Source organism: Electrona antarctica (genome assembly GCF_951216825.1).
Source record: "Electrona antarctica genome assembly, chromosome: 15".
Classification (NCBI taxonomy): Eukaryota; Metazoa; Chordata; class Actinopteri; order Myctophiformes; family Myctophidae; genus Electrona; species Electrona antarctica.
In genome coordinates this window covers 36,346,430-36,372,644 of record NC_136796.1, presented here as the reverse complement: position 1 = coordinate 36,372,644, position 26,215 = coordinate 36,346,430, and the positions used below count along the sequence as shown (strand labels likewise).

Genomic DNA, 26,215 nt, shown 5'->3' with positions numbered 1-26,215 from the left:
GCATAATACTTTTTCTATGCTATTTTTTTCCATACTTATACAGATCTGGAAATGGCTGAAATCCAATTCCATACTTTTCCCATACTTTCCATATTTGTGTAGGAACCCTGATTACACTGATCCATTAAGGCCTGTTTCTAATTCCTGTCCATCTATATTGTCCAATAAACTAATAAAGTGATTCTGCAGTTGTGTGTAGGAGGTCAAGGGGGGAATGAACGTACGGCTGCGATTCTTGTTTAAGTTGTGGAGCGGGTCGAAGCCCATGTCTTGCTGCTCGTCCGACAGGAGCGGGTGGCGGGTCTCGAAGTTTGGGTGCTGCATGACCGCGACCCCGGCCAAACCTGGTGTGACACGAGGAGGGAAAGAAAAGATAAACACATGGAATAAAGCAAAATAAAGCTGATGTTTTAGGCCAACCAGCTGAAGAAATCATGACATTTCTGAGACAATTCATGTTTCTGGAAGATGCTTCTAAACTTGTATTTTATTCCTAAGTTTGATCACTTCAAATACGCTTTCATCTTAAAATGACTAGTAATGACCGAAAATATTTTCGGTGCGCATCATGCTTTCACAGAAGACACGATGGAATTCTATGGAATCCAAATGACAAGGAACTTTAATCCATGTAAACAAACTAGAAAATAGTAAATACTGAAGAATTCTCAGGTAGCCAGGTGATGTCCACCTAGCCTTCCTATTTTGGGCAAGTCATAGGGAAAACAATGGAAAATATTTAAATGTTTGCGCCGTCTGTCTAATTATTTTAACTATGTCCATGGACATGACGATGAATGCAGCCTCACAATTATGGTTTCCTTATGAAAACTACAGTGCATAACTAATAGACAAGTATTCATCATGTTATTTGTGATGTATATATGCAATTTGTTTAGACAAGTGCAATGCAATTCATAGATGTTTTCTTTCAAATGATCTGGTGGGGGATGTGTGGACTTTTGGTTACGTTATTAGTCGTCAATAGTCTGTAAACATAATAGTTGTTCTACACTCTGTTTTTCCATACTTTTCCAGACCTTGAAATGACTAAAATCCAATTCCATACTTTTCCATACTTGTGTAAGAAGTAGGAACGCTTATTATACGCACATATAGTGCTTTTCCTTCTTAGTACTTACCGTCACAGCCTAATGTTTCTTCTCAGCCAAAACTCGTGGAAGATGGGGTTTAGTCTGTAGGAGAGAAGAAAACAAAACAAACAATCAGAATGAGGAACATGAACACAAATGAGAACGTTGTGTTCCTTGTGCAGTGTAAATCGGTCTATGTATTGATGCTGTGGGATTACAGCCATTACGAATGAGAACAAACACAAAAGACAAAAGTAGGAAGTGCAAATAGATTAGCAACTTACAAACTAACAGTCTAAATATAGGCTACCACCACAAGTACACTACTGTACTGTATTACTAAACCTAAAATAATGGCATGATTGACCCATTTAGACCTGAGAACTGTCTGATTCTACAAAATTAATGTCTTCAAAATCACGAGTTTTTAGACAAACCTATGTTTCTATATCAGTGGTTCTCAAACTATTTCATGTCAAGGACCACCCAGAATGACATATTTGGCCGCCGACCCTCAAAATATGTTGTTCCAAAGACCCCTCCAGAAGCAAAGATTTGAGTTACAAGCGTTCACTGGGAGAGAATATATATTCAAAGATTTGCACACATTTTCAAGATCTTTCAAAAATAGCAGATCTACAAGCTCGTAGCTATATGAGCTTGTAGAATCTAAAAGCTCATATAGCTACGAGCAGATCTACAATGTAGATCTACTATTTTTCAACAGCTAAAGTTTAAAATGAGGGTTAAAGGTGGTTAAAAGTTAAAGCGACACCCATCCGAAAATGGGTTAATACAGAAAACATTTATATGACTTGAAAGCCCCATTTAGCATCCTCTAGAGGTCAGGCTACAAGTTTCATCAGAAATGTCTCCCACATTTTAATCTCATGCACAAGATCACAAGACTATCATTCAATACAGTCATTGGCATCGCAGTCTCGGAAGACCATAGATATCTTGTGCCTGGGAGTTCGGTCTTGACGCATCTTCTGCTGTGGCTGAGAAGACCAATACGTGAGAGGCAGACTCGGCCACAGATGACACACGTGTAGGCCGGTCCCGGGGTTGTGGATGGTGTCCAGTTGTTTTTGCGTCCTCTAAGCTTCATGGTGTTGAGCCAGGGTGGTTTGATATGTGAGCAACCCGCTGCGGAGTGACCTGCTGCCAATGAAGGCGTTCCTGTGCTGCATCTTCCCACGTGACACAGGACTGATGTTAACCCATTTTGGGCGGGAACCCCTTTTGGTGTTAGCATTGTGTAATGCTTTAGCTATTTAAAAATAGCATATCTACAAGCTCATAGCGCGCCACCAAGTGGCGCGCTACGAGCTTGTAGGTCTGCTATTTTTGAAAAGTCGAAGAACGACTGACATTTCAAACAGACATTTTTAGAATCTGATCTGGTTAAATGACTTGAGGTCTTGTTTGCAGACGTCCTTGTAGCGTAGCTGAGGGCATCCAATCTCTTTGCCAGATGATAGTTGTGCATAGATAGAGGATGTCCTTTGGGATGCGACCATCGTCCATCTGTCGGACATGGCCCAGCCAGCGGAGACGTCGCTGCATCAGGAGAGAGAGTACATGCTGGGAAGCAGTGCTCTCTCCAGGACTGCTGTATGGGTGACCATATCCCTCCAGGTGATGCCCGGTATACGCCTAAGGCAGCGAAGGTAGAAGCCGTTTAGCCGCCGGTCTTGGTGGGAGTATAGGGTCCAGGCCAGACAAAACCCCATTAGCAGCCTCTAGAGGTCAAGCTACAAGTTTCATCAGAATCATTTTAATCTTATGCACAAGCAAAATGTTTGGAGTATCAATACAGTACAGCTGTTAGGCAACAGGTCACACACTATTCAAATAGAAATTCTGCTAAAATGACAACACACACAATGCTGATAACGCCACAAGTCAGGCAGCCAGGAAACACAAAAGAACACCGTCTTGCCAGGTAAACTGTTGGCCAACTTCTCTATGCCTGCCTTGAGAATCAGTCATTGTGATTGACAAAGCTAATACACGTTTCCCGGCAAACACTCGGCAGCGTTGCAATCTAGGACAACCAATACAGTGTTCGTCTCCCATCCCATTCTTTATCCAGGCTTGGGCTCATTCCATGTGGTTCTGAATGCAGTTAGACTAATACACAAGGCCTTGCAGAATAGCGCAGCACGCTTCCACTCAGCATTATGCACCCTCCTCCTCCTCCACCCCCAGTTTATTAATTATGAAAATAACACAACAAAGGCATCTCTTAAACCTATTAGCCGTACTAACGTAGCACCGCTCGATAAATCAGCCATGCACACACGCGCCACGAAAACGGAAATAATTTTATATGCATAATGTATGGGCCTGTTTTCATAGGGAACATAAGTTCTTCTCCAAGACGTATGCGTTCCTTAAGTCTTTGGGCTTTTGAGCAAGGCTACTTTAAAAACATTATCCCCTTAAATAACTATGCGTAATCTTTAATTACTGTATATGAATGGCGGTGGGGGCTGTAAGTAGATAGGCTCAATAATGCTTCAATGATGGAGTTTGCTTTCTTGTTGCTCGTGGAAAACCAAACATTTCCTGTGAAGCTACAGCTGTATGCTGAAGTTTGGTCACACCTGTTCAAACTGTAAATTTATAAGTGAAAATAAATGTAACAACTTCTGCAAGATTATTAACTTAAACATTTGGACACCCTTCTAGTTTATTAATTTATTTAAAAAAAAGTGTAAGGTCTCACAACTTGATTGAGCTGGTAACGGACAATCTATAAACGCACCATGTCTCCGTACATCTAAATCCACGTAACACGAGAACTATTCGCCCCGCCGACTTAAAATTTGACACACGTTCCACACCACCACAGGGAGTGCACTGCAGTGCCCGGCCTTGAGTCGGTCAGACCTACGGTTGTCCAGAACCGCCACAAAAGCCTCTGCCCAGGCTCTGGACAGGGCCCAAATTAGCCAATAAATCACACCTGATCACCCCTAGATTTCCATACAGTATATGGAGCTGGTCTGTTCTGACATCACAATGATGTTCTGACATCTGCTGCATAGACTCCATATTTGGGCATGCCTGACAAAGAACTCCATATATGGGCATAAACGGGACACAGGCATACTGTAACAACTGGGTGGGGCATGCATTTCCAACTTGTATCGTTCATGCATTCATGCATCTTTGATTATGTTCAAGGTAGGTGAAAAACATGGCACTGTGCTCAATTTTTAAATTAAGTTAGACCACAATGCAAATTTTAGATCATCAGTCACACTAGGAGCACTCATCGCTGTGCTTTTTTTTTTTTTTTTTTTTTTAGTTCCAGCAGACTGCAAACACTGAATTCCATTCAACACAATAGGAAAGGTCATTCTGACCAGCTTAAGGAGGGTTACCCTCCCAAATCACTCACTACCAGTTATAAAGAGGAATGTCCCAGGACCTTCCACATGGTGTGCAAGGGAATGATGCAGTCTGTGCTGTATAAGACCAGGGCCGGACCATAGTCTGGCAGCCAACAGGCTTCTTTTGTTTAAAGTGGGAAATTTGTTTTTTTCATTAGCCTAAAATATTGTCTATACACTTGCCCAAATGTGCCCAAAGTCAAGTGTGCTGGCCTCATCACATTTGTGATGACGGATATGGCCGTTTTTAGCCCAAGGATAGTTTTTTTGTGCAAAACTAATGCTTGGAATAGATTCAGCATCATGAAGTAGCTAGTTTGACACGTCACATGCTACTTAAAGCATAATGACATTTTGTCATTTTTTGCCTTATATAGGTTGTTAATGGTATGGTCAGTCACATATATAGTAAACTCCTTAAAAATGTGCTCAATACCGACAGCCGTCAGCAAGTGGATTCATTGATGTATGTATATAGACAATATTTTAAATCAATCCAAAAAAAACTATATACCAAATTTCCCATTCTACACCCCCGGCTGCCGGACTATTAGCACTTTCTCGCCTGAAGCAAATCTTCCCTCAGCCTTCCGCTGCATTCATTAGTTCTGTCTGGGAACGGAGCCTCCTATAATGCTGCAACAACTCTCAAACTTTGCAACATAATAATCAGGGCAAATTAACTACTGCATAATTTATGTCATATTACCTGGAGACACCTCAATAATTCAAAGCATGAATCTTTCATGAAATAATCAAATCAATACATAATGAAATGCATAAATAAATCAATAGATAAATAACGTTGCATCGAGCCCTCATCCATACTGTATAGGCAAGGTACAAGTTATGTTGCTGAGATTTACCTATCAACATGCACAACTCCAGGGCAGAAATAGCCTATGTCTAGCATTTCTAGCTAATAGCTATAGCTACAGTATTATGTTATGGCTTATTAAGAAGGACCAATATAAAACTTGAAGGCAGGCATACAGTACATGTTTACAGTACATGTTTACAGTACACCATGTTTACAGTACACCAGACAGCCCAAGCACCTGCAATTGGATTTCTTCTTCCCAAAGAGACACCTCAATATGCAACAGGACATGTCACTTCCTTTAATGTAAACGTATCTGCTTAAATAAAAAGTATATGCTAATGCTTGTAAGCAAGGCCTAAGTGAGCTTAAAATATTAGCATGCAGTTGTTCTGCGTGTTGACTGGTCAGCAGGTGCACTTTTATGTCGATAAGAGCTTAAACTAAATAGATAAAATGTTGATTGTAGGATAGTGGATACATGTTGATTTAAGTTACGTTACAGTGTACATACAACAAAGCAAGACATAAATCGGGTCTTGTTATGCGAAACACACTCAGATCCCTACTTAATGTTCCATTTTGGGACTCCAAAGGGAACAGAAAGTCACAAATGGCAACAGATCAGTGGATTACTTTGCTAAGTTTACAACGCTATGAGTATGTATTTCCACTTCATCTGGGCCGTGATGAGAGATTCTTTGATGGCAGAAGATTATTCAAGAGCTGTGGAGGATCAGCTGAGAGTCCTGGAGGCAATCTAAGTTCCCTCTCAAATCACTGCAGCTGTAAGGAACAACTTTAGGACTCTGAAACACAGAACAGTCAGCACCACCAGGGTTGCCAAGTCCGCTTATTTCCCGCAACTTTTGGCTTGTTTGTTTTTCCAGAGTTGCAGTTTTTTTCCCTGAGTTGAGGTTGTGTTTTTTTGGGCTCGTTTTAAAAATGTGGTGGCTCACATTGAGTAACAAAATCGGTCTGGTGACTCGATGTATTAAGCCTTGGCTAAAGTGTGTGTGATAGTATAATAAATGACCAAAACAATCTTATTACAGACATACATAGCATTTATAATGATAAATGTATCAAATATTTTTTTATTAGGATTATATGGCCATATTATTGGGCTTGCTGCTTGTTTTGGGCTGGGAGAATTGCGACGCACACGCAGATCCGACACACCAACGGGCCGACATGCGGAAACAACGGTCAGACATGCGGTCGAACATGTGCTGCTCCTGTGCTTGCTAGGTTTTGGTTTGAGCCTGAGGTAGGTTGTCGGTCTAATGACAGTCGGACTAAAGCCTGTACCCGGGAGATTTGGCTTATTTCTGGTCAGAGTTGGCAACACTGGTCAGCACAGCACTGGAGGCTTACCATACAATAGACCTATTTCAACAGACAGAAGCAGACATTCGTCATAGATCAGCCATGGTACAAAGTAGCAGCCATATGACTTGAGACTGAGAGGGGTCAACTGCCATGAGAAAACGCATATAATTGCTATGAATCCCATGCCTCATACAGTAGGACACTAAAAGCACAGTGGCTAAACTACTGTATACCAAGAATAAATCCAGAATATTCAAATTATACATAATATACAAACTATTTATGGAAATCAACATTTTAGTAGGGAACAGAAACAGTAATCTATCCTAATTGAAGTACCCCGAGTGATCAGATCTCAACACTGTCTAGTTTGGGAAAAGGGGAAAAAAAAGCAGCCTGAAATCCAACAGTAGTTACTGTCGTGAAAATGACCTAACGTCATTAGCAATGACAGACTGTTGTTGTGTTCAATCTCAAAGGTTGCCAGATAAGAGATTGGTGCAACATTGAAAATAAATAAATAGGATACAATACATAACATAACCTATTATAATAAAAACTGTAATATTGTGACTGAGTATTGTGTTCTAACTAACATGCACTTCAGACTGTTAAAGGTTTATGGGATAATCAGCCAGTGCCAATTATTATGAGATGAGTGGGTATTGGCAGAGTGAGACAGAGCAGCACAGAGCCAGAGAGAGAGAGAGAGACACCCCTGCTAAACAAACTCACATGCCTAGACTTCAGCACGCAATTACCGCCTAGCTGACTTCAGTCACATGACCCAGGAGGTTAATTCTATGCTCAGAACTTTAACCTGCCAAAAATACTGAGAGAAGCCTGTCTCTCTACTACTGACTGCATTTCTGTCTGAATTTCTGTATTAGGGGCCCATAATCCAGTCAGTGTGGGTACATTTCCTTGGATCTTTGAACTTTTGTCCATCACATATGGACTAAAAACTGATTTTCCATGCACGTCATCATGAAAGGAAACATCTATAAGGAAATAAAATAACAGGTTACTCACATCATGAGTATTTCTCCATAGGCCAGTCACTCACCTACTACAGGTGTGTACAGTATTTGGTGGGTCTGTACACAAATGATCATTTGTTTCATAAAAATCCACCGTAGACATGTTATGAGCTACTTTCCGTCAACAAATTCTGTGCAGGTGAGTTTGTTGGAGTTTGGAAGCACTCGTTGAAGTCACTGAATGGTTTCGAATTTGCACATAATGCAGGAGGCAGCAGCACGGCCCGTTAATAAAAACGAGTGCTTCCAAACTCTAAACTCACATTTAGAAAAAGAATAACCTGCACAGAATTTCTTGACAGAAAGTAGCTCATAACATGTCTACGGTGGATTTTTATGAAACAAACGCTTGAAAGAGGACAATTCAAGCTTTCCCTACAGCTGCAATGTTGGTGAGTTTACATCGTTTAGTACAAGCAGATCACAAAAGCAATTTGGATGAGTGGGGAGTCAATGGAGGGTATTGCAACTCTAGATTCATCCCATTATTAAAAAAGAATCTAGAGTTGCAAATTGCGACTTAGGCATTCTCATTACACACAAAACGGTGTCATGAAAATGCCTCATTGCTAGATGAAAAGACTTGAGTGCACAGTTCTGCACACAGCCATCATGGGACCTGTCCACCACAGTGAAGGAAAAAAACACTGCCTTTGGCAAACCATGCAGATACACAGTGAACACAATGTTCTTCGATAATGACATTTTGATACATTTCACGTCAGGGCATCACGTCAGGGCATATTATAAAAAGGTATATACACTTATTACACTAAGTTACTCATTTATCAGTTGAGTACACGAATAATGTCAGTTTTATGCTAAATGGACGGGGAGCAATACGCAGGCTTATCGATAGATAGACAGGCAGTAAAAGACAACAGACAACGCAAAATAACTGTCCAGAGTAGACTTCTACCTGTCCGGTCCCCCGGGGGCAACCAAACGAAAACAGAAGTTATTCAAAGCAACCTGTCAGGGTTAAGCCGTAGCAAAGCAGCACTTCATGCTTACTTCCTACTGAATTGTTTCATAAGATGGCAGGACCATGTCCATGATGATTATACAGTATACTTCCCTGGGAAGCTGACAACAAGCTAGCGTTAGCAAAAGCTGTAGTGTGCACTGAACCAACCCACTGGACTGCACTGCAGGCCTATACTTCCGTCACATCGCTGCTGGAAAGCAGCACAGTAGTCAGGACGCAGACACGGGGGCTGTTAAACATCATTCATATCCATAAAGTATAGCCTGTGGACCTTCGTTAAAGTGTAGATACCTTTTCCGTTCATGCAGGACTCCCCCATTCTGCTGTCTGTCATCTGTCTCGCTCTCTCTCTCTCTGTCTACTTGATTTGTAAACACTCTGCTCCCAGCAGCCAGGCGGATGTGGCTGAAGCACAGCTGAGACGTCACGTGACAGGGGAGATAATGTGGTCGGTCGCGGTCGGTGCCCCGCCAGCCGCCAAACTACTAGAGCCCCCTTCAGGTACTGTATTATTAATTCATAAATAATACATCAATGTCAAATAATAATAAATATGAATACGAATTATTCACATTTATTGCTTTGATCATTAATTCATTTAACAATAATACAGCAATATGTCTAATAATAAGGATAATAATAAGTATTATTATTATTAGTATTATTATTATTATTATTAATAGTAGGATATTATTATTATTATTATTATTATTATTATTATTATTATTATTATTATTATTATTATTTCCTTTCCTTATTCAGGTATTTATTTTTCAGCTACAATGCCAATATCTGACCTGGCAAAAAGATAAAGATTCAGATCAGTATGAGGATAATAAAGGTAACATAAGACAGTAAATGTTTAATATATTTTTCAGATGCTAATATGATTGGGCCATTGGATTTCATAAATTGGAGCATCTGGCAAGTGGCAAGGCAACAGCCTACTCGCACACGTGTGCACGCAAGCGCTAAGGACATACTGATATAGTGCTATGAGGTTAATCTGAGAACTGAAAGGCAGTGTGTCCCTTCAAGTGCAGGAGTAGGAGTGCAGTGAGCACACTAAATTACATCAATGACTCAAAATTGGGGACAGGTGCGATGTAAATGGAAATTGTGTGTGTGTGTGTGTGTGTGTGTGTGTGTGTGTGTGTGTGTGTGTGTGTGTACACACTAGTGTACGGGGGTGAGGGTCACCATAACAAAAAAGCAATGATAATCATCATTACACGCCGACCACCATCATCCCAAGCATGGCATTTCAGGCGCGCCATTACCATTATCATTATTATTATAGCTAATATTTCAATAATGAGGCTTTCCGTGGCCTCTCATTGGCCCCGGCAGAGGTATCGTCATGGTAACAGATGACAGAAAAGAGCAAAGCCTTATTGAATTACCCTACAAAGCCATTCTGACCAAATGGGGCTTGAATATCGTCTCGTCTCAGGGAGAGATAGCGTGGCAATGCAACCTCTGCAGAGTCTGCACACTTATACGGTCTGGAGACTAGAGAACCAGAGGATCATGATGAACAAGGGAGAATGCAGCAGCGGTTCGTTCCCAACCTGTGGGCCGTGAGGATATTGCTATGGCCCCCCCAAAAATTGGCAAAACACAAATATTTTATTGATGACATTAATATAAAAATAAATGATGCAAAGAAAATTCATATTATTATTCTATTTTCTTCATTAAAACCTTGAAAAATGTCAAGTGATACCAAGTGATGTGAAAGATTCATTGTGATACCGATATACAGTAGGTGATGTTAGTTCCATTGATCCAAGCCGCAACACAATCGATTGATTGATCATTAAACAAATCATTCTCTGAACGGCATGTCCTGCTAACAGTGCTAAGTGATCATATGATGGTGATGGTGATGGTGATGGATGATGGTGATGGTGATGGATCATAATGATGGTGATGATATCATATGATGGGTGGGTCGTACAGACGCACGTACGCTTTGGAGATTTTCAAATGGGCCCTGATGGGAACCGCTGGTATAGCTACTGAAATGAGGAAGAATACTAGTAGGCTACACAACACAAAATGACCTGTTGTGAGCTTATAGATCAGATATTTTCGGCATGCAACTCCGCTGCACAATGAGTGTGCAAAGAATTTACACTCAACACTTTAACTCTGCAGACAGAGAACAGGACACAGGGATCATTGACGGCCATGTGCGTGTAGAGGGACACAGAGGGACACTGGTGGTGCAGAGGCCTGCTGCTGATGGCACAATAACACCGTCGCATGTGTCTCTCTGGTCACAATGGCACCGATTCACAGACACTTAAGGCCAATCACGTCGCAATAAATCTTCAGCGCAATCGTGGCAGCACTTACACAGACCCGTTTACATGTTTTTATGCGCCGTTAAAGCAAAGAGAGCACTTAAATTTAGTATTAAAGGCTCAAATGTTTTATTTTCTCTTTTCCTCTGCATCGTTTACTCCAATAATATACCCTGCAGAGCTTCCTCTAGTCCTACTGTAGTTTTACCTCTAGTCATAGGTCCTAGACCTAGACCAACACTAGTCTAGGCCAGTCTTGGTCCTTGACTCTCTTGTTATTAAAGAAGTCCTAGTCCATCCTCTTCTACTGCTGCACTAGTCCTATACTAGTCCTTCCTCTAGTCCAGTGGTTTTCAACCTTTTTCATATGAAGGCCCATTATTGTTTCGGTATTTAAGCCACGGACCACCATTTGATGACATTTAACATCTCAGACCCAAAACTAAAGAATATGATGTTACTGTTGGATACGATTTTGCCCACAATTCCATGCTGTATTGATGTTGGTACCATTAGGAGAGATAACAGGCAAGCGTTGATCAAAATAACAATTCTTCTACATTCTCTATTATGTAGACTTCTTGTAAATTAAGTAATACAGATCTAGCACTAATCTAACTCTCAAGAGTTAAAGATCTATAAAGGTCCATTTGGTTACCAACTCTCCATCATTTAGCTGGAGACCACCTGGATCCCCCTCAAGGACCACTGGTGGTCCCCGGACCACTGTTTGAAAACCACTGCCTTAGTCCTACACTAGTCTAGTTATTCACTTTGCAATGAATTGCACAAAATTATTTTCAGGTAAACAAATGAATAGACTGTATATATCTGGTGATACAAATCTTTAATTTTTTTTCTCCTTGCCACTCAGTAATAGTTTCAGTCTGAGCTTTGCTCTCTCTGAGGAAAGTAAATAACCATGATTCAGATGCTGCCATCTTGATAAGCAGAAATGGCATGGTTCCTTTTCCCAGCTATCTCAAACTGTGCTCTTCTAGATTCTATCACAGACTTATATCGTGAGATGGTTTTGCACTGGTTTCTTGCATAATATGATGTCTTTGTTTACATAAAAGAAAAGCAGTAGCTCAGCAAGAATGTTGAGAAACATGCGTGAATGAGTGAATCATTAGATGAAACTGTCCAAAAAATTATAAGTTATCTACTCAATGTCTTGGCCTTTACCTGTAAAATAAAAACATTAAGCAAATAAGTCATCGGTCTCTCTTTATTCGTCTCCGAGATTGTCTATTTAAATGAAATTTTGATGGAATTTGTTCAAATTGAAATTGGCATAGAAAACATGAATGCGTGATTAAAATATGTTTTATAAGAGAAAGGATAGATAACAGGATAGATTGCACGTCACTGGCAGCATCATTTAAAGGTGCGTTGGGCTCCTCATAGACTTTCCATCTACAACCTTTCTTCCATGAAGATACATCATACTGTATTACACAATGAACCGTCTGCATGAATAAAATGGCAAGTGTAATAAATTACAGTGCAGGCTTTCAAATCAACATGATCATTCAGCTTTGTTTCATCCACATCTGATTCATGTCACAAGAAATGAGCACAATCATACAACCAGACATCAATCAGTGGTTTTCAACCCGCCTTTTCATATCAAGCTCGGCATTGGAGCCATGGATGGACCACCATTTGATGAGATTTTAGCCTCTCAGAACCAATACTTGAATATTTACTTGTCGTTGGATACAATTTTGTACATAATTCCATACTGTGTTGATGTGGTACCATAGCAGAGATAACAGGCAAACGATCAAATTAACCGATGTTTTACGTTCTCTAATTGTGTAGACTAGACTTGAAAACTTAAGAAATGCAGATGTTTCACAATAGTTCAACTCTTGAGAGCGTAAAATGACACCAAATGGACCATTTGGTTTCATTTTACGCTCCCAATAGTTAAAAGATCTCACAAGGGTCTATTTGGTTACCTTACCAACTTTCCATCATTTAGCTGGGGACCACCTGGAAAGTTATTTTGTCTCTGTTAAAAATTCATTAGTAAAAAAAATTAAAAGAAAATCTTTATGAATCCATGCATCAGTGGAAATGTCACAAGACATATTTGAAATGAAACAATTGCCCTCTTTCTAATTGCTAAAGAGCTGATATTGGAATAAAAGACTAAAATGTAATGGACCCATTTAGGGATAGTCGCGTTGTACGATTTCTACTAGGCATGTAATGATATATCGTATATCGATTTAAATTGATATGAATCCCGACGATATGAATCGATTTAATAAAAAATAAAAATATTTTTTGTTTGTTTGTTTTTTGGGGGGGGGGGGTAATAAATTATGGTGTGTGTGATATGAAATGTGAGCTTTAATCATATTCCATCATATTCAAGTGCTTTTGACCGACGACTGTGACTGTGCCCAGGTGATGGTCGTTGATGCTCATTAATACATCAAGGAAGGCAATTATGTTTCTGCACTGTCAAATAGGTCTACATCTATCCTAAGATGCCATCAAAGAAAGCTTTTTTTTACATGTTAACTTGAGCTAGGTTCTAAACAAGAAAGCATGTTTACAGTTGTTGCACAGAAATTAAGTAATTTTACATGAAAAGTAATGCTACTTTTGCAATATAGTTAAATAGAAATTGTGTAAAAAGCTTGTAGGGAGGGGGGGGGTAAATCATTAAAAAAATATTTTTCGGTTTTGTGTTTAAAATATCGTATCGTGGAAAATCGTATCGTGAACCTCATATCGCGATACGTATTGTATCGTGAGTTGAGCATATCGTTACATGCCTAATTTCTACAGCTATAGACTATGGCAGACACAGACAAACAGAAGAGATTTCTGACTAAACTATTATCTGAACCTTTTCTATGCTGTGTATAGATATTAATTAATACATTTATATTGTTGAAAGCACAACGCACAGGTGAAAAAAAACAAACAGTGATGACATTATCATTGTATCAAAACATACTGGCAAGTGCCACTATCCGCAAAAGGCATTGATGGCATTCGCATAAATGCACAGAATCTCCTTCTGTAGTTCACATATGCCCATATATGGGCACGACCGACTTGCACTATTGCCGAGGACCCGAGAGAGTGATGTGCAGAACGGGAAGTCACTCAGTCCAGCGGATATATCCAAAGAAAGAATACATCTGAAAATCCCCATATATGGAGTACCCTTTTGGCATCTATTTGACGTCATAGTACTGCACGACATCGACTGACCTAGACTCCATATTTGGTCATGCCCAGAACTCCATATATGGGCATAAAAGGGAGACAGACAGATACACCGATATTATATAACCGGGTGGGGCACGTATTCCTAACTAGTGTTGTTCCCAACTTGTATTGTTCCCGAGTAGACCGGTGTTAGTTTCTCTAAAATATCAACCATATAGAATTTCTGTACAGAAAATGTAATCTCATTCCCGTCATACTGTATCCCACCCAGCTATGCAATCAGCATGTGAAATATGACCAAAAGTGGTTCTCTATACGGGACACATTGTGTTTTCTCTGTGAAATGTGCTATATAAATAAGACTGACACGACTTGAACTTGAATAAGGTTGTATAGCTTGTTGGATTAATGGCCCCTAAAAGGTTCTTTATGGAAACCATTTTATAAAGTTCTTTATAATGAGAACACATGATTGTGGCGGTCACTCATGAGTCAAAATGACAGTGTTTGAACGCATGTTGTCCAACGTGGTGTGTCTCGTATCAAAAACAAACCACCCTCAAGGAACTCATCTGGAATGTGTCGCCCAATTCCAGTCTGTTATCGGGTGGATTTGGGCCTATATGTATTTCTGTTGCTCCTCCTTCAGACCAGTAACAGTTTGAGTACTTATGTTCAACACTTTTAAAATAGTCATTCCCTCTTCTCTTTCCAAATGACCAATGTCTTTCCCCCCATCCTCTCTCTCATCCTGTCGGAGTGTGTCGTCCCCCTCTCGGCCGTGCTTCTCCCGTAGCTGCTCAGTTGCTCTGTCTGCCTGCGTCAGGCTTGTGTAGGAACAACCGGACCGCTTCTCTTTACCGGGTGAACTGCGGTTCTGGTTGTGAGTGTGGCTGCGGTACTGACAGTGTGCGGATTGTTGCTCACCCTGCCTGAGGTCCTCCTGGCTGTGAAAGAACCTGAGGATGGTGTGTTTGGGGAGGTCCAGCTGAGCCGACAGGGTGTGGAGGGCCTCCTCGTCCGGGTTGAGACCCACGTCCTGGACGAAGCTCTGCAGGATCCCCAGGGCGTCCCGGGACATCACCCTCAACCCCTCCTCGCCTCTGATCACGTCCCCGTCGCCGCCCGTAGCGTCCTCTCCCGCCACGTGGGTGCCGCCATCGGGACCGTCGCTTTCATCCTTTGCGACGTTCCACACGCCTAGCCTCTTACCGACTTCACGACTCGTATCGTCACCAGCCTTATCGCTAGCTTCCCCAACACTGTCCATGCCCTTGTTGTCCCTTGGCCCGGAAGATGCACAAATCTGGTCCCTGACCAAGCCGCCCCTTTCTCCCCCGACTCTCCCTCCTTCGCACCAGTCCTTATTCTCCCCTTTGACAGTACTGATACTGCCTCTGCTCCCCAGCTGTGCCCGCAGGTACCCCCAGCCCACCTCGGACTCCGCTGGGGATGCTGTGTGTGGTTGCCGTGGAGACAGGTGAAGTCCTGCCCCGGGCAACAAGGGCTGGTTGGCCTGGGGCTGTGGCAACGGAGAGTGGCGCTGGTACTGAGAGACAGAGAGAGAGTGAGACAGACAGACAGGCAGAGAGATGAATCCATTAAGACCTGAGACAGATGTGTGACTGCAGCGTTAAGCCACGGACCCCTATAACTCTGAGAGCGGGGGTCCCCGCGGGGTAGACCAAACTTTATGCGCCAGTGACAAGTGTACAGTATGTGTTATTGTGGTGCCCTCTCACCAGTAGTGTTGATTTCGTCGACTAGAACTATGACGAGAAATGTTCGTCGACTACCTTTTTTCACTGACAAAAATTAAATTAATACTGAATGAAAACTATAAGCTATGATGACTAAAACTACTGAGTAAATATATTGACAATTTTGTCAACAAATAAACTAGACTAAAATGTTAAATGTTAGACTAGTAGATAAGAGATCCAGTAGAACTATAAGACAAGTCATTTTATGTTTGGTTGCAAACTTGCATGCTGAAAAAACTGAACTTTATTCAAAAGACTATAGGACTAAAACTAAATCAAGAGCGCCACTCACCAGTGCTGTGCTGTCGTTGCAGAGCAGTGCCAGTCTGTCCGTGCTCTGCTGCTGCGCTGCCATGTTGCTCTCCTGCTCATAGATGGCGTCCCGTTCGCCCTGCTCCAGGCTCAGGAAGCGACGGATCATGCACAGGTTCTCCCACAAGGTCCGGTTGTCCAGGTTCGGGTCCTCTTTCCAGCGCAGCAGCTCACACAGCCAGCCCTACAGAATGAACGTGCACGCCCACACGCACGCACGCACGCACGCACGCACGCACACACACACACACACACACACACACACACACGCACACACCAGTGATGTAAAGTCGCTAAGTCAATTTACTGAAGTACTGTGCTTTACTTTAATTCAGTATTTCCATCGAAAAATCTATTTTAATTTCAAGAATCTAAGTATATCGAAATGAAAACAGCAACATTGACTATGTATCGTATTGTATCGTTTTGCAATGCAATTAATCGGTATTGAATCGTTTTGCTATATGCAAATAATTGATTGTATCAATACTATATTTTTGTATGTGGTATTTAGCAATTTTTAGAAGAAAAAAAAGAGGGGTTTAATTACTTAGTTTAAAATAATGTCAATGCATTTTAAATAGTTACTGTATCGATTTCAAATCATTGAATCGTATCGTATCGCCATAATGAACCAATTTGGTCCATGTATCGTATCGTCAACCATATATCGTGATACATATCGTATCGCTGTTAAAATGTATGGTTACACCCCTAGCTGTTACCCTCTGGTAGACGTTATAGAGCGTGCCGTTGCAAGAGCAACCGCTTCAAACTTTCTTTCCTTCCCACTTCAATTGTTCTATTGAACAATCGCCATATAGTTCATAGCTCTTAGTGGGGTTGGGACTTCTTGACCTTCGTCTGTTCTCTTGTGATATTCTGTGATACCATACCTCGTGAATACTCTCCTATACCTGGTGAATTACTCTTTTGTAGTTTTTATATTCATACTCTGATTGCAAATGTGCACTATTCTTATCTTGTGATACTCTTGTGATACTATACCTTGTGAATACTCTCTCCAATGATTGTACAATGCTGCTATTGTGTATTGTCTGTGTGTGTTCTAAAACGGCTATATATATATGTAGTGTAAAACGTGACCAGGACAGACCAGCCAGTCTGCTAAAAATACTACAGGAAGATTGATAAACTAAAAATAAGAAGAAAATAAAAAGCGGTACAAATTGCATATTTTAGCGGGGGTTTTGAACTGTAAGGAATAGGATGCTATAGCTCCTCCACACACATCCTGCTGGTGACGCTCCTCACTGATCTGAGCAATTCTGTACATATACACGCCTAGAAAACCCCAAAAATCCATACATATGACACGACTACTGACTGTTTTGACCGCGACGGAGGCGTGGCTTTCACTAGTACGGAAGTGCTATTTCACCGTGGGCTGGGTGAGTTCGGGTTTGACATTATTTACCATTCATGTCCATATCGGGTTACAAATCGGACGGGGGCTGTGTCGGTGTCGACACGGCAACTCACGCCCCTGCTGGCGGCCGCTCGGTAGTGTCTCCTGTGGCTCAAGTTCGGTAGAGACGGCGCCCCTCCGTCATTGTCTATGGGGAGGATTTCAGTGTCATATGTACGGATTTGGGGGTTTTCTAGGCGTGTATACTGTATGCACGGAATTGCAATTCCGTGCGATTTCACCGCGTTTGGGTGAGACCGGGTAGGATTATCAGCACATGCTTTCAACACCGTCCTGAGGATCAGAACTAACAGTTGGGGGCCAGCAGCGACATGACAACATTGTATAACTCTGAGAGAGAAGAAGTGTAACCAAATGGACCCATATTATGGGTCCATTTGGTTACACTTCTTCTCTCTCAGAGTTAGTGGATGTGTTGAGTTGCAGATTGAGGAAAATGAAGCCAAGCTCATGTTTGTGGATCCGTAAACATGAGCGCAAAGCATTTGTCTTGTGATCCACGCGCACGCACGCACGCACGCACACGCACACGCACACACACGTGCGCGCGCACGCACACACACACACACACACACACACACACACACACACACACACACACACACACACACACACACACACACACACACACACACACACACACACACACACACACACACACACATACGCTCATACACACACACACACACACACACACACACACACACACACACACACACACACACACACACACCTGGCTACAGACCAGCTCTAGCACAATGCCATCCAGATGCACGGTGCAGATACAGATGCCTGCCAAAAAGCCTCGCAGTTACTGGGGGGGATATACAGAGAGAGAGAGATAATGGGAGAGAGAGAGAGAGATAATGGGAGAGAGAGAGAGATAATGGGAGAGAGAGAGAGATAATGGGAGAGAGAGAGAGAGATAATGGGAGAGAGAGAGAGTCAGAGAGAAAGATAATGGGAGAGAGAGAGAGATAATGGGGGAGAGAGAGAGTGAGAGAGAGAGAGAGAGAGAGAGAGAGAGAGAGAGATAATGGGAGAGAGAGAGAGAGATAATGGGAGAGAGAGAGAGAGATAATGGGAGAGAGAGAGAGAGATAATGGGAGAGAGAGAGATAATGGGGGAGAGAGAGAGAGAGAGAGAGAGAGAGAGAGAGAGAGAGAGAGAGAGAGAGAGAGAGAGAGAGAGAGAGAAGATAATGGGAGAGAGAGAGAGATAATGGGGGAGAGAGAGAGAGAGAGAGAGAGAGAGAGAGAGAGAGAATGGCGACAAGAGGTAAAAAGAGAGACCAATGATGAAGGTAAAGAGAAAGCCCCTCCAGGGGTCTGGACCACCTGTCGGTGCTGGCATGACCACTCACTGACCCTTAAAGAGAGAGAGAGAGAGAGAGAGAGAGAGAGAGAGAGAGAGAGAGAGGGGGGGGGGGGGGGGGGGGTTCAGAGGGGCTGGACTAAAAGAGAGAGAGAGAGAAAGAAAAAAAGAAAGAAAGAAAGAAAGAAAGAAAGAAAGAAAGAAAGAAAGAAAGAACGACGGAATATAGATACATAAGACAGGAAGAGAAAACGAGACGGCTGAAATCCCCCCATTCCATGAAGGGAAATTATCTCCAAAACAAAAGGCAATAACAAGCTTATGACACTGCCATAAAAATGAGAACAATAACCATTCAGATCATCTGTACGCATATATGCGTGTGCGTGTTTGTGTGTGTGTGTGTGTGTGTGCTCACACATGCGTGCATGTGAGTGCTTGTATATTGTAGTGTACAGTGTGTCTGTGTGTGTGTGTTTGTATATTGTACATGCAAATAACTATATAATGAGCATGTGTGAAAGTGCCTGTATGTGTATTACGCCCGACTGTGTGTGTGTGTGTGTGTGTGTGTGTGTGTGTGTGTGTGTGTGTGTGTGTGTGTGTGTGTGTGTGTGTGTGTGTGTGTGTGTGTGTGTGTGTGTTTATGTATGGGAACTATTAAAGCAGTAATTTAGAATAGAATAGCAGTCTGATGCACTGATGATAGTCCTCTGTGGAGTACAGCTGCTGCTGCTTGATCAACTAGGCTTTATCCACACACACGCGCGTGCACACACACACACACACACACACGCGCGCGCACACACACACACACACACACACACACACGTTGCGTTCCCCGTTAACTCAGCTCTGCAGTAACAGGGGATAGTGTAGTGTGTGTGTTTATGGGTGGGTGGGTGTGTGTATCCTCTCTTGTTATTTGTGCGTAGCGGACGGCCCCACCTGTATAGGAAGATTAGGATGATACCCTAGAATATGGCTAATTGCCATAAAACTTTCCACTATTCTGATGCGGTTGTGGCTTGAATAATGGTTGCATGCAACTACACGCAACTTCGCAAGTGACGCAACCAGTGTTGATTTTGACAGCTAATGTTGGTTTTAGTCATATACCGGTAGTCTCTTGAATAGTTTTCATTTAGTCACATTTTAGTCACCTGGAATGTGTTAGTGTTAGTCTAGTTGTAGTCAAGTAAATATCATAAGATTTTAGTCGACTAAATCTACAGTTGATTTAGTCGACTAAAATGTATTTTGGCGGGCCTTGATGACGTCGTAATGACTGTTTTTACTACAAACTCACAACTGTGAGCTTGTAGCATGCAACCAAGTAAAGTATGTCTTTTACTTATACTTGTCCACTAGTACCTGTCTAACATTTTAGTCTAGTTATTATTTGTTGACGAAATTGTCACTATATTTAGTCTTAGTCTTAGTCATCATAGCTTAGTTTTCATTTAGTTTCCATTTAGTTTTCGTCAGTGAAAAAAGACGAACATTTTTGTCATAGTATTAGTGTGTGTGTGTGTGTGTGTGTGTGTGCGTGCGTGCGTGCGTGCGTGCGTGTGCGTGTGTACGTGAATGCATGTGTGCGTGTGTATGTATGTACCGTGTGTATGTATGTACCTGACTCTTGGAAGCAGCCACTTTAGCGAACATGGCCTGGGAGACTTTAGCTCTCTTCATCTCCTGCTGGATGTCCTCATAGATGGAAGCGGTGATGTTTAAAACACAGCCGTCTGTCCTCAACACCCTGTCCGCCATCACTGGAGATAGCCTCGCCTACACAGACAGACAGACAGACAGACAGACAGACAGACAGACAGACAGACATACAGACAGACAGACAGACAGACAGACAGACAGACAGACAGACAGACAGACAGACAGACAGACAGACAGACAGACAGACAGACAGACAGACAGACAGACAGACAGACAGACAGACAGACAGAGCAAGAGAGAGACAGAGACAGAGACAGAGACAGAGAGAGAGATAAAATAGATGCAAGGGAGAGATGGGAGGAAAGAAAGATAATGAAATCACAGGATAGATAGAGATTGAGTGAGTGACAAAAAAGGACGAAGGCGGGCTGTGTCATTAGAAAGCCTACTTTACTTAGTGGAAACACTCTGAGCCCCCCACCACACGTATAAACGGTACTTTTTGGCCAGAAAGGGATTTTTTTTCACCGGAGGAAAAATATTCTCTATGAGGCAATTCTCTGGGCAATATCGGTAGAAGGCGCAGTGGAGTAACTAAAAGTATTTTTTCCCCGGTGGAAACAAAATCCCCTTTTAGGGGTACCGAGTGCTTCCACTAAGGAAAGTAAGCTTTCTAATGACACAACCCGCCTTTGTTTTGGTGAGTAGCAAAAACGTTCTTTTTATTTACGCTAAAGACGAGAGGCTGGTCTGCATTCATGCGAGCGGTGGAAGTTGAGAGTAACATAGCTCTAAATGCAACGCATTAGAGCTATGGTCCAGAGCTAGGCTTTCATTTGTTATATAGATCGTGCGTGTAGGCCGTCTCTACGGAATGGTATGAAGCGAAAGGAAAGTTCTGTAAATTCGGTAAATTACAAAGAGATGCATAGGAGAATAAGGAGAGATGACGCAGCCTGCACTAGCGGACATCTCCATGCAGGTGTGCGGTGTGTGGTGCCCCGTGCGCGCCGCTCTTTACCAAACTAATTTGGCATTACGGGTGCTTTGAAACTCCACTATCGCTTTCCCAAATGTGTGTGACCAAAATAGCAATTTAGGGGAAAGCGTGCCAGCACGCCCATGACCACACCTCTAGGCGCAAATACCGGTGTCGGCAAAAAGGATAGCGGGTGACACTGGACCAAAATACCGTTAAGGGTCAGAGGAAGCTCCTATATTTGTAATTTTCGGGCAGCGGCTGAATTGCGGGCCGTGTTGCGGGTAAAGGCGGCGACGAAATTGGAGCCCTATGACTACAACTAAAATCAAAATTTGCTCTCAAAATCAACACTTGGGTAAGAGGTGGCGCAAGATATGGCCCACTAGTGTGTGTGTTTCTAACCTGTGTGTGTCTTGGTGAGATGTTGCTATTGTTGATGATGATGTTGTTGTTGTTGTTGTTGTTGGGTGTGGCACCAGAGAGGCTTCTCTCTCTCTCCTCCTGATAGATGCGGTCTCGCTCGGCCTCGGGCACCTGCAGGAACACGTGCATGGCCCTCAGGTTGACCAGCAGGGACTGGGAGGCGTGTTTGGGGTCCTCCTCCTTGCGTAGAATCTCCGACAGCAGGCCCTGGTGTACCAGGGCAAAAAAAGTATACTCAAAAGGAAAAAAGGTATACTCAATTGTTTTACTTAAGTAAAAGTTTCAAGACTGCAATGTAGAACGACACCGTTAAGTAAAAGCTGGAATTCAAAATGTACTTCCGGATTTCAAAATGTACTTGTACCAAAGTACAAAAAGTACAAAAGTATTGACGTGAAAGTACTTAGTTACTTTCCATCTATTCAGCATTGATTGCTGCACCAATTATTTAATACCTATCTCTGTTGTGGGATATTGTTTAAAATAATCACACCCGTGTGAAGTGAGGGGCGCTCTTATCATCGTACATCATCATGCGTCATCTCATATATTACTGGCCAATCAGAATGCCTGTTGCCACAAAATTACGTGATATTTGGTGGACATTTGACCTACTTTCTCCTTTCATTGTCGATGGCAAATATGAGAACGTGTGTGGACAAGATGACGCAATATGCTATTACATATTAAAATATCGATATTGAGGCAAATATTGTGATATTTAATGTTGTGCATCGCTCGGTCCTGATGCGTACAGAGTGGAAATGCAAATGCACAAGTTTCTTCTTCTATCCACACAGTGGCATTAGGTGAAAGTTCCTCATAACTGTCATTAGATCTCATCGCAAATCCAAGTGACAAGCCTCTGCAGGTCAGCGTTTCACATCCACAGCCGAGACAACAGTAGATTAGAAGTTAAGAGGCAGTTTCCAAAGCACTGCTATTAAAGACGATTACTCACGCCCGTACACCCGTCATTACCGTGGGTGTGTCGAGTCTATGCAGACGAGCCTTCAAACAACCTAGACTAAGAGGTTTTATTTTTATTTTGGGTGCTTTCCTCTTAGAAAAGGTTCAGATTCCACTCCACCACACCGGTGGGGAAAACAACAGCACGAGAAGATAAAAAATAAATAAATAAATATATTCAAATCGAAGAGACCATTTGTAATTCTTTACATCCAAGCGTCGCTCTTTTTCCAAAAAATGGATTGAGGTTTTCATATAATGCATCGTCGTCAATTGATAAATGCTTTCTCCCCGCTTTCAGCCTGGTGTGTTCTGTGTTGGCATAGCGCCCGGTCTGGGGCTGGCATTGGGAGCACCTCTGCGCTGGCAAACGGTAGAACATGGGGGTGGATGATAAGTGGATCTACTGATTATGATGAAGATGATAATGACTGTAATAATAATAACAATGGGCTTAGCCCCCCATCTTCTTCTGAGCCTCTTTTTGTGTGGGGTTTTCGTGGCGCGTTGTACCCTGGCTGGCTGCGCACTGCTAAGCGTGGATGCGGTTTGCGGGCGATTTATACTTTATACTAGTCGGTCTATTCTATATTATAAGCTTGGCTATTTTCGGTGTGCAACCAAATATAACAGGCCCTTTTTAGACAGACGTTAGCAAGTGAGGTGATAGTAGAGAGAGAGCGATTTAGATGAGAAATGACGGTTTGATACTGATGGACAGTGAGAGATTAAACAAAAAAAGATGGATGCACGGTGGTGTTTAAAAGACTCTCTCTGTGGGCTGCCACAGAGGAGAGGTTGGTGAAAGATGGAGGGACAGCAAGACAGAGGGAGAGAGGTAGGAAAGGGAGACAGCATCTCTCTAAGGAGGAATGATTAGTTGGCCCAGCAGCTGTTTCACTGCTGGCACTGGCCCCGTGCTGCAGAGAGCTGGGGTGCACACGCACGCACGCACATATACACACACACACACATGCACGCACGCAAGCACACAAGCATGCACAGATACACATGCACGCACGCATACAAGCACGCAGACACATACACAAACAAAAACCCGCTCGCGCAACAAACATACACACACACACACACACACACACACACACACACACACACACGCACGCACGCACGCACGCACAACACACACACACACACACACACACACACACACACACACACACACACACACACAGTTACACGTATGCACAGAGGGAGGGGGCACTGCGGCAAAAAAGGCCAACCCCCCCCCCCCCCCACACACACACACACACACACACACACACACACACACACACACACACACACTCATGAAGCAAACTGAAACTACCGGAAAAATTGCCAACACATTTCCAAAATGCAATCAACAACAGGAAGTGGATGCATCTCAGGTCATGCCAAAAAGGTAGATCGCAATCACAAAGGCTTTGCAGGTAGATCACATGACACGCCCCTAAAAATATATAAAATAAAATAAAAAAATAGATACAAATAAATTCAAAATGGCATCTGCCACTTGAATTAAAATAACAAAAAAATAATTCAGGATTTCAAATCAAATATAGCAAAAAATAGCCAATCTACAAGCTCGAAACGCGGCGCATTGCATTGAGCTTGCAGATCGGCTATTTTCTTGCTACCTCAGTAATATGCAACGTGGCCCTCTGGAGTGAGTGTGGAAATATAGTGGCCCTCTCCATCGTCAAAGTTTCCCACCACATTCTCACTCTCCCTTCCTGCTCATCCTCCCGTATGTCCGTACGTACCTGGGTCCTGTTGAAGGCCACGCGGGCGAACACGGCCTGTGAGATGCCCGCCCTCTTCAGCTCCTCCCTCACGTTTTGGTAGATCTCCATGGACACGTCGGACCCGCCTCCTCCTCCTCCTCCTCCTCCACCCGACCCGGCGGCTGAGGCGGCTGACATCTGGCTGTGGGACGACGGCGCCCCAGCTCCGGAGCAGCCCGTGCCGCCGGGACAATCCTGGACATGTAGGGTAGGACCAGATCCAAACTGTTCATTTGAGGGACCAGAAGTATCACATGTGTGGGACAGGGGGACGGGACAGGACAGGTTTAGCAACTTTAAGTATTGGGAACTTATTAGGTAGTGTAAGTGATTTTCTTTGGTTAAAATAAGTATTAAAAGCTCTATATTGTGATAGTACCCATTGCTATAGAGTGCTTGTTCAGTAACAGCAGTCTCCATGTCTCTCCAGCTATTTATTCATTTTCAGAAACTGAAACTGGGATACCAATTTTATTCTCCCCGGCCACCACACATGTAAAGCGTCTTTGGGTATTAGAAAAGCACTATAAGTCCCAGATATTATTATTATTATTATTATTATCCAGTCAGGATAGAGAACGCAGTCAGGATACAGATTAAACAAGTGCAATTGTAAGTGATGACACAAAGAAATGAGCAGACACAAAATTGTAACTGGAACACAACAAATTACATGTACAAATTCAGCTCATAAATAGCTACTATGTCCGGCTGAAGTTTTGTCACCTACCTGTTTATGAAAGAGCTGGAGAGACAGGAAGACCCCTGTTACTAAACAAACACTCTATGCAATGATTACCATCACAATATTGTGATGTCACATTTTAACAAAAACCTTTTTGTTTTAACCAAAACATATCACTTACACTAATGCCTTGACATTTTGACAACTTTTTATCATAGCTCATCATTTAGAGCACATTTTTTAAAATCGTATGATATTTAGTCGACTAAAACTAGACTAATACTAAAACATCTCAAATGACTAAAATGGAGAGACAGCAAGCTCATTTTGCGACCTACGCGTATTCGATCGCGTCCTAAAACTTTAGGCAAAATGAGCTCGCCCCTCCTGGAGAAATGTGACTAAAACTAAACGAAGTATATTCCAAAGACTATGACTAAAACTAAAATCTAAATTTGCTGCAAAAATCAACACTGACCTGGACCTGCTGCAGCGGCGGCAGAGCCTGCTGCAGGGGGGTGTCAGCGACGGGGCCCTTGGAGAGGAACATGGAGGGGGGAGCCCGTCCCATCGGCGGGACGTGGTTGAGGTACTGCGGCGGGACGGGCGAGAGGGCCTGTCCGGCGGCGAGCATGCGGCTGACGGCGTACTGCTGGTTGAGGAACTGAGCCATCACC

The 26,215-nt window shown here is 42.7% G+C and overlaps 2 protein-coding genes across 3 annotated transcripts in view; both read right to left on the bottom strand.

The window, feature by feature from the left end:
• Positions 1-9,132, bottom strand: part of tbc1d5 (TBC1 domain family, member 5) — a 46,489-nt gene extending 37,357 nt beyond the window's left edge. The window contains exons 1-3 of one of the 2 annotated variants that reach the window (XM_079522658.1): positions 8,970-9,132; positions 1,143-1,196; positions 225-344 (exon numbers count right to left, since the gene is read on the bottom strand). In XM_079522658.1, coding sequence (XP_079378784.1) covers positions 225-324 — 100 coding nt within the window. In that variant the 5' untranslated portion in view covers positions 325-344; positions 1,143-1,196; positions 8,970-9,132. The remainder of the gene's footprint in view (positions 1-224; positions 345-1,142; positions 1,197-8,969) is intronic. The other variant, XM_079522659.1, reaches the window with a different exon arrangement.
• Positions 9,133-14,804: 5,672 nt separating this feature from the next.
• Positions 14,805-26,215, bottom strand: part of satb1a (SATB homeobox 1a) — a gene marked incomplete at both ends in the record, with an annotated part of 19,748 nt that continues 8,337 nt past the window's right edge. The window contains 6 exons of the mRNA XM_079522089.1: positions 14,805-15,734; positions 16,241-16,444; positions 20,657-20,812; positions 22,080-22,307; positions 24,833-25,048; positions 26,017-26,215. The exon at positions 26,017-26,215 is cut by the window's right edge and continues 211 nt beyond it. Coding sequence (XP_079378215.1) covers positions 14,805-15,734; positions 16,241-16,444; positions 20,657-20,812; positions 22,080-22,307; positions 24,833-25,048; positions 26,017-26,215 — 1,933 coding nt within the window. The remainder of the gene's footprint in view (positions 15,735-16,240; positions 16,445-20,656; positions 20,813-22,079; positions 22,308-24,832; positions 25,049-26,016) is intronic.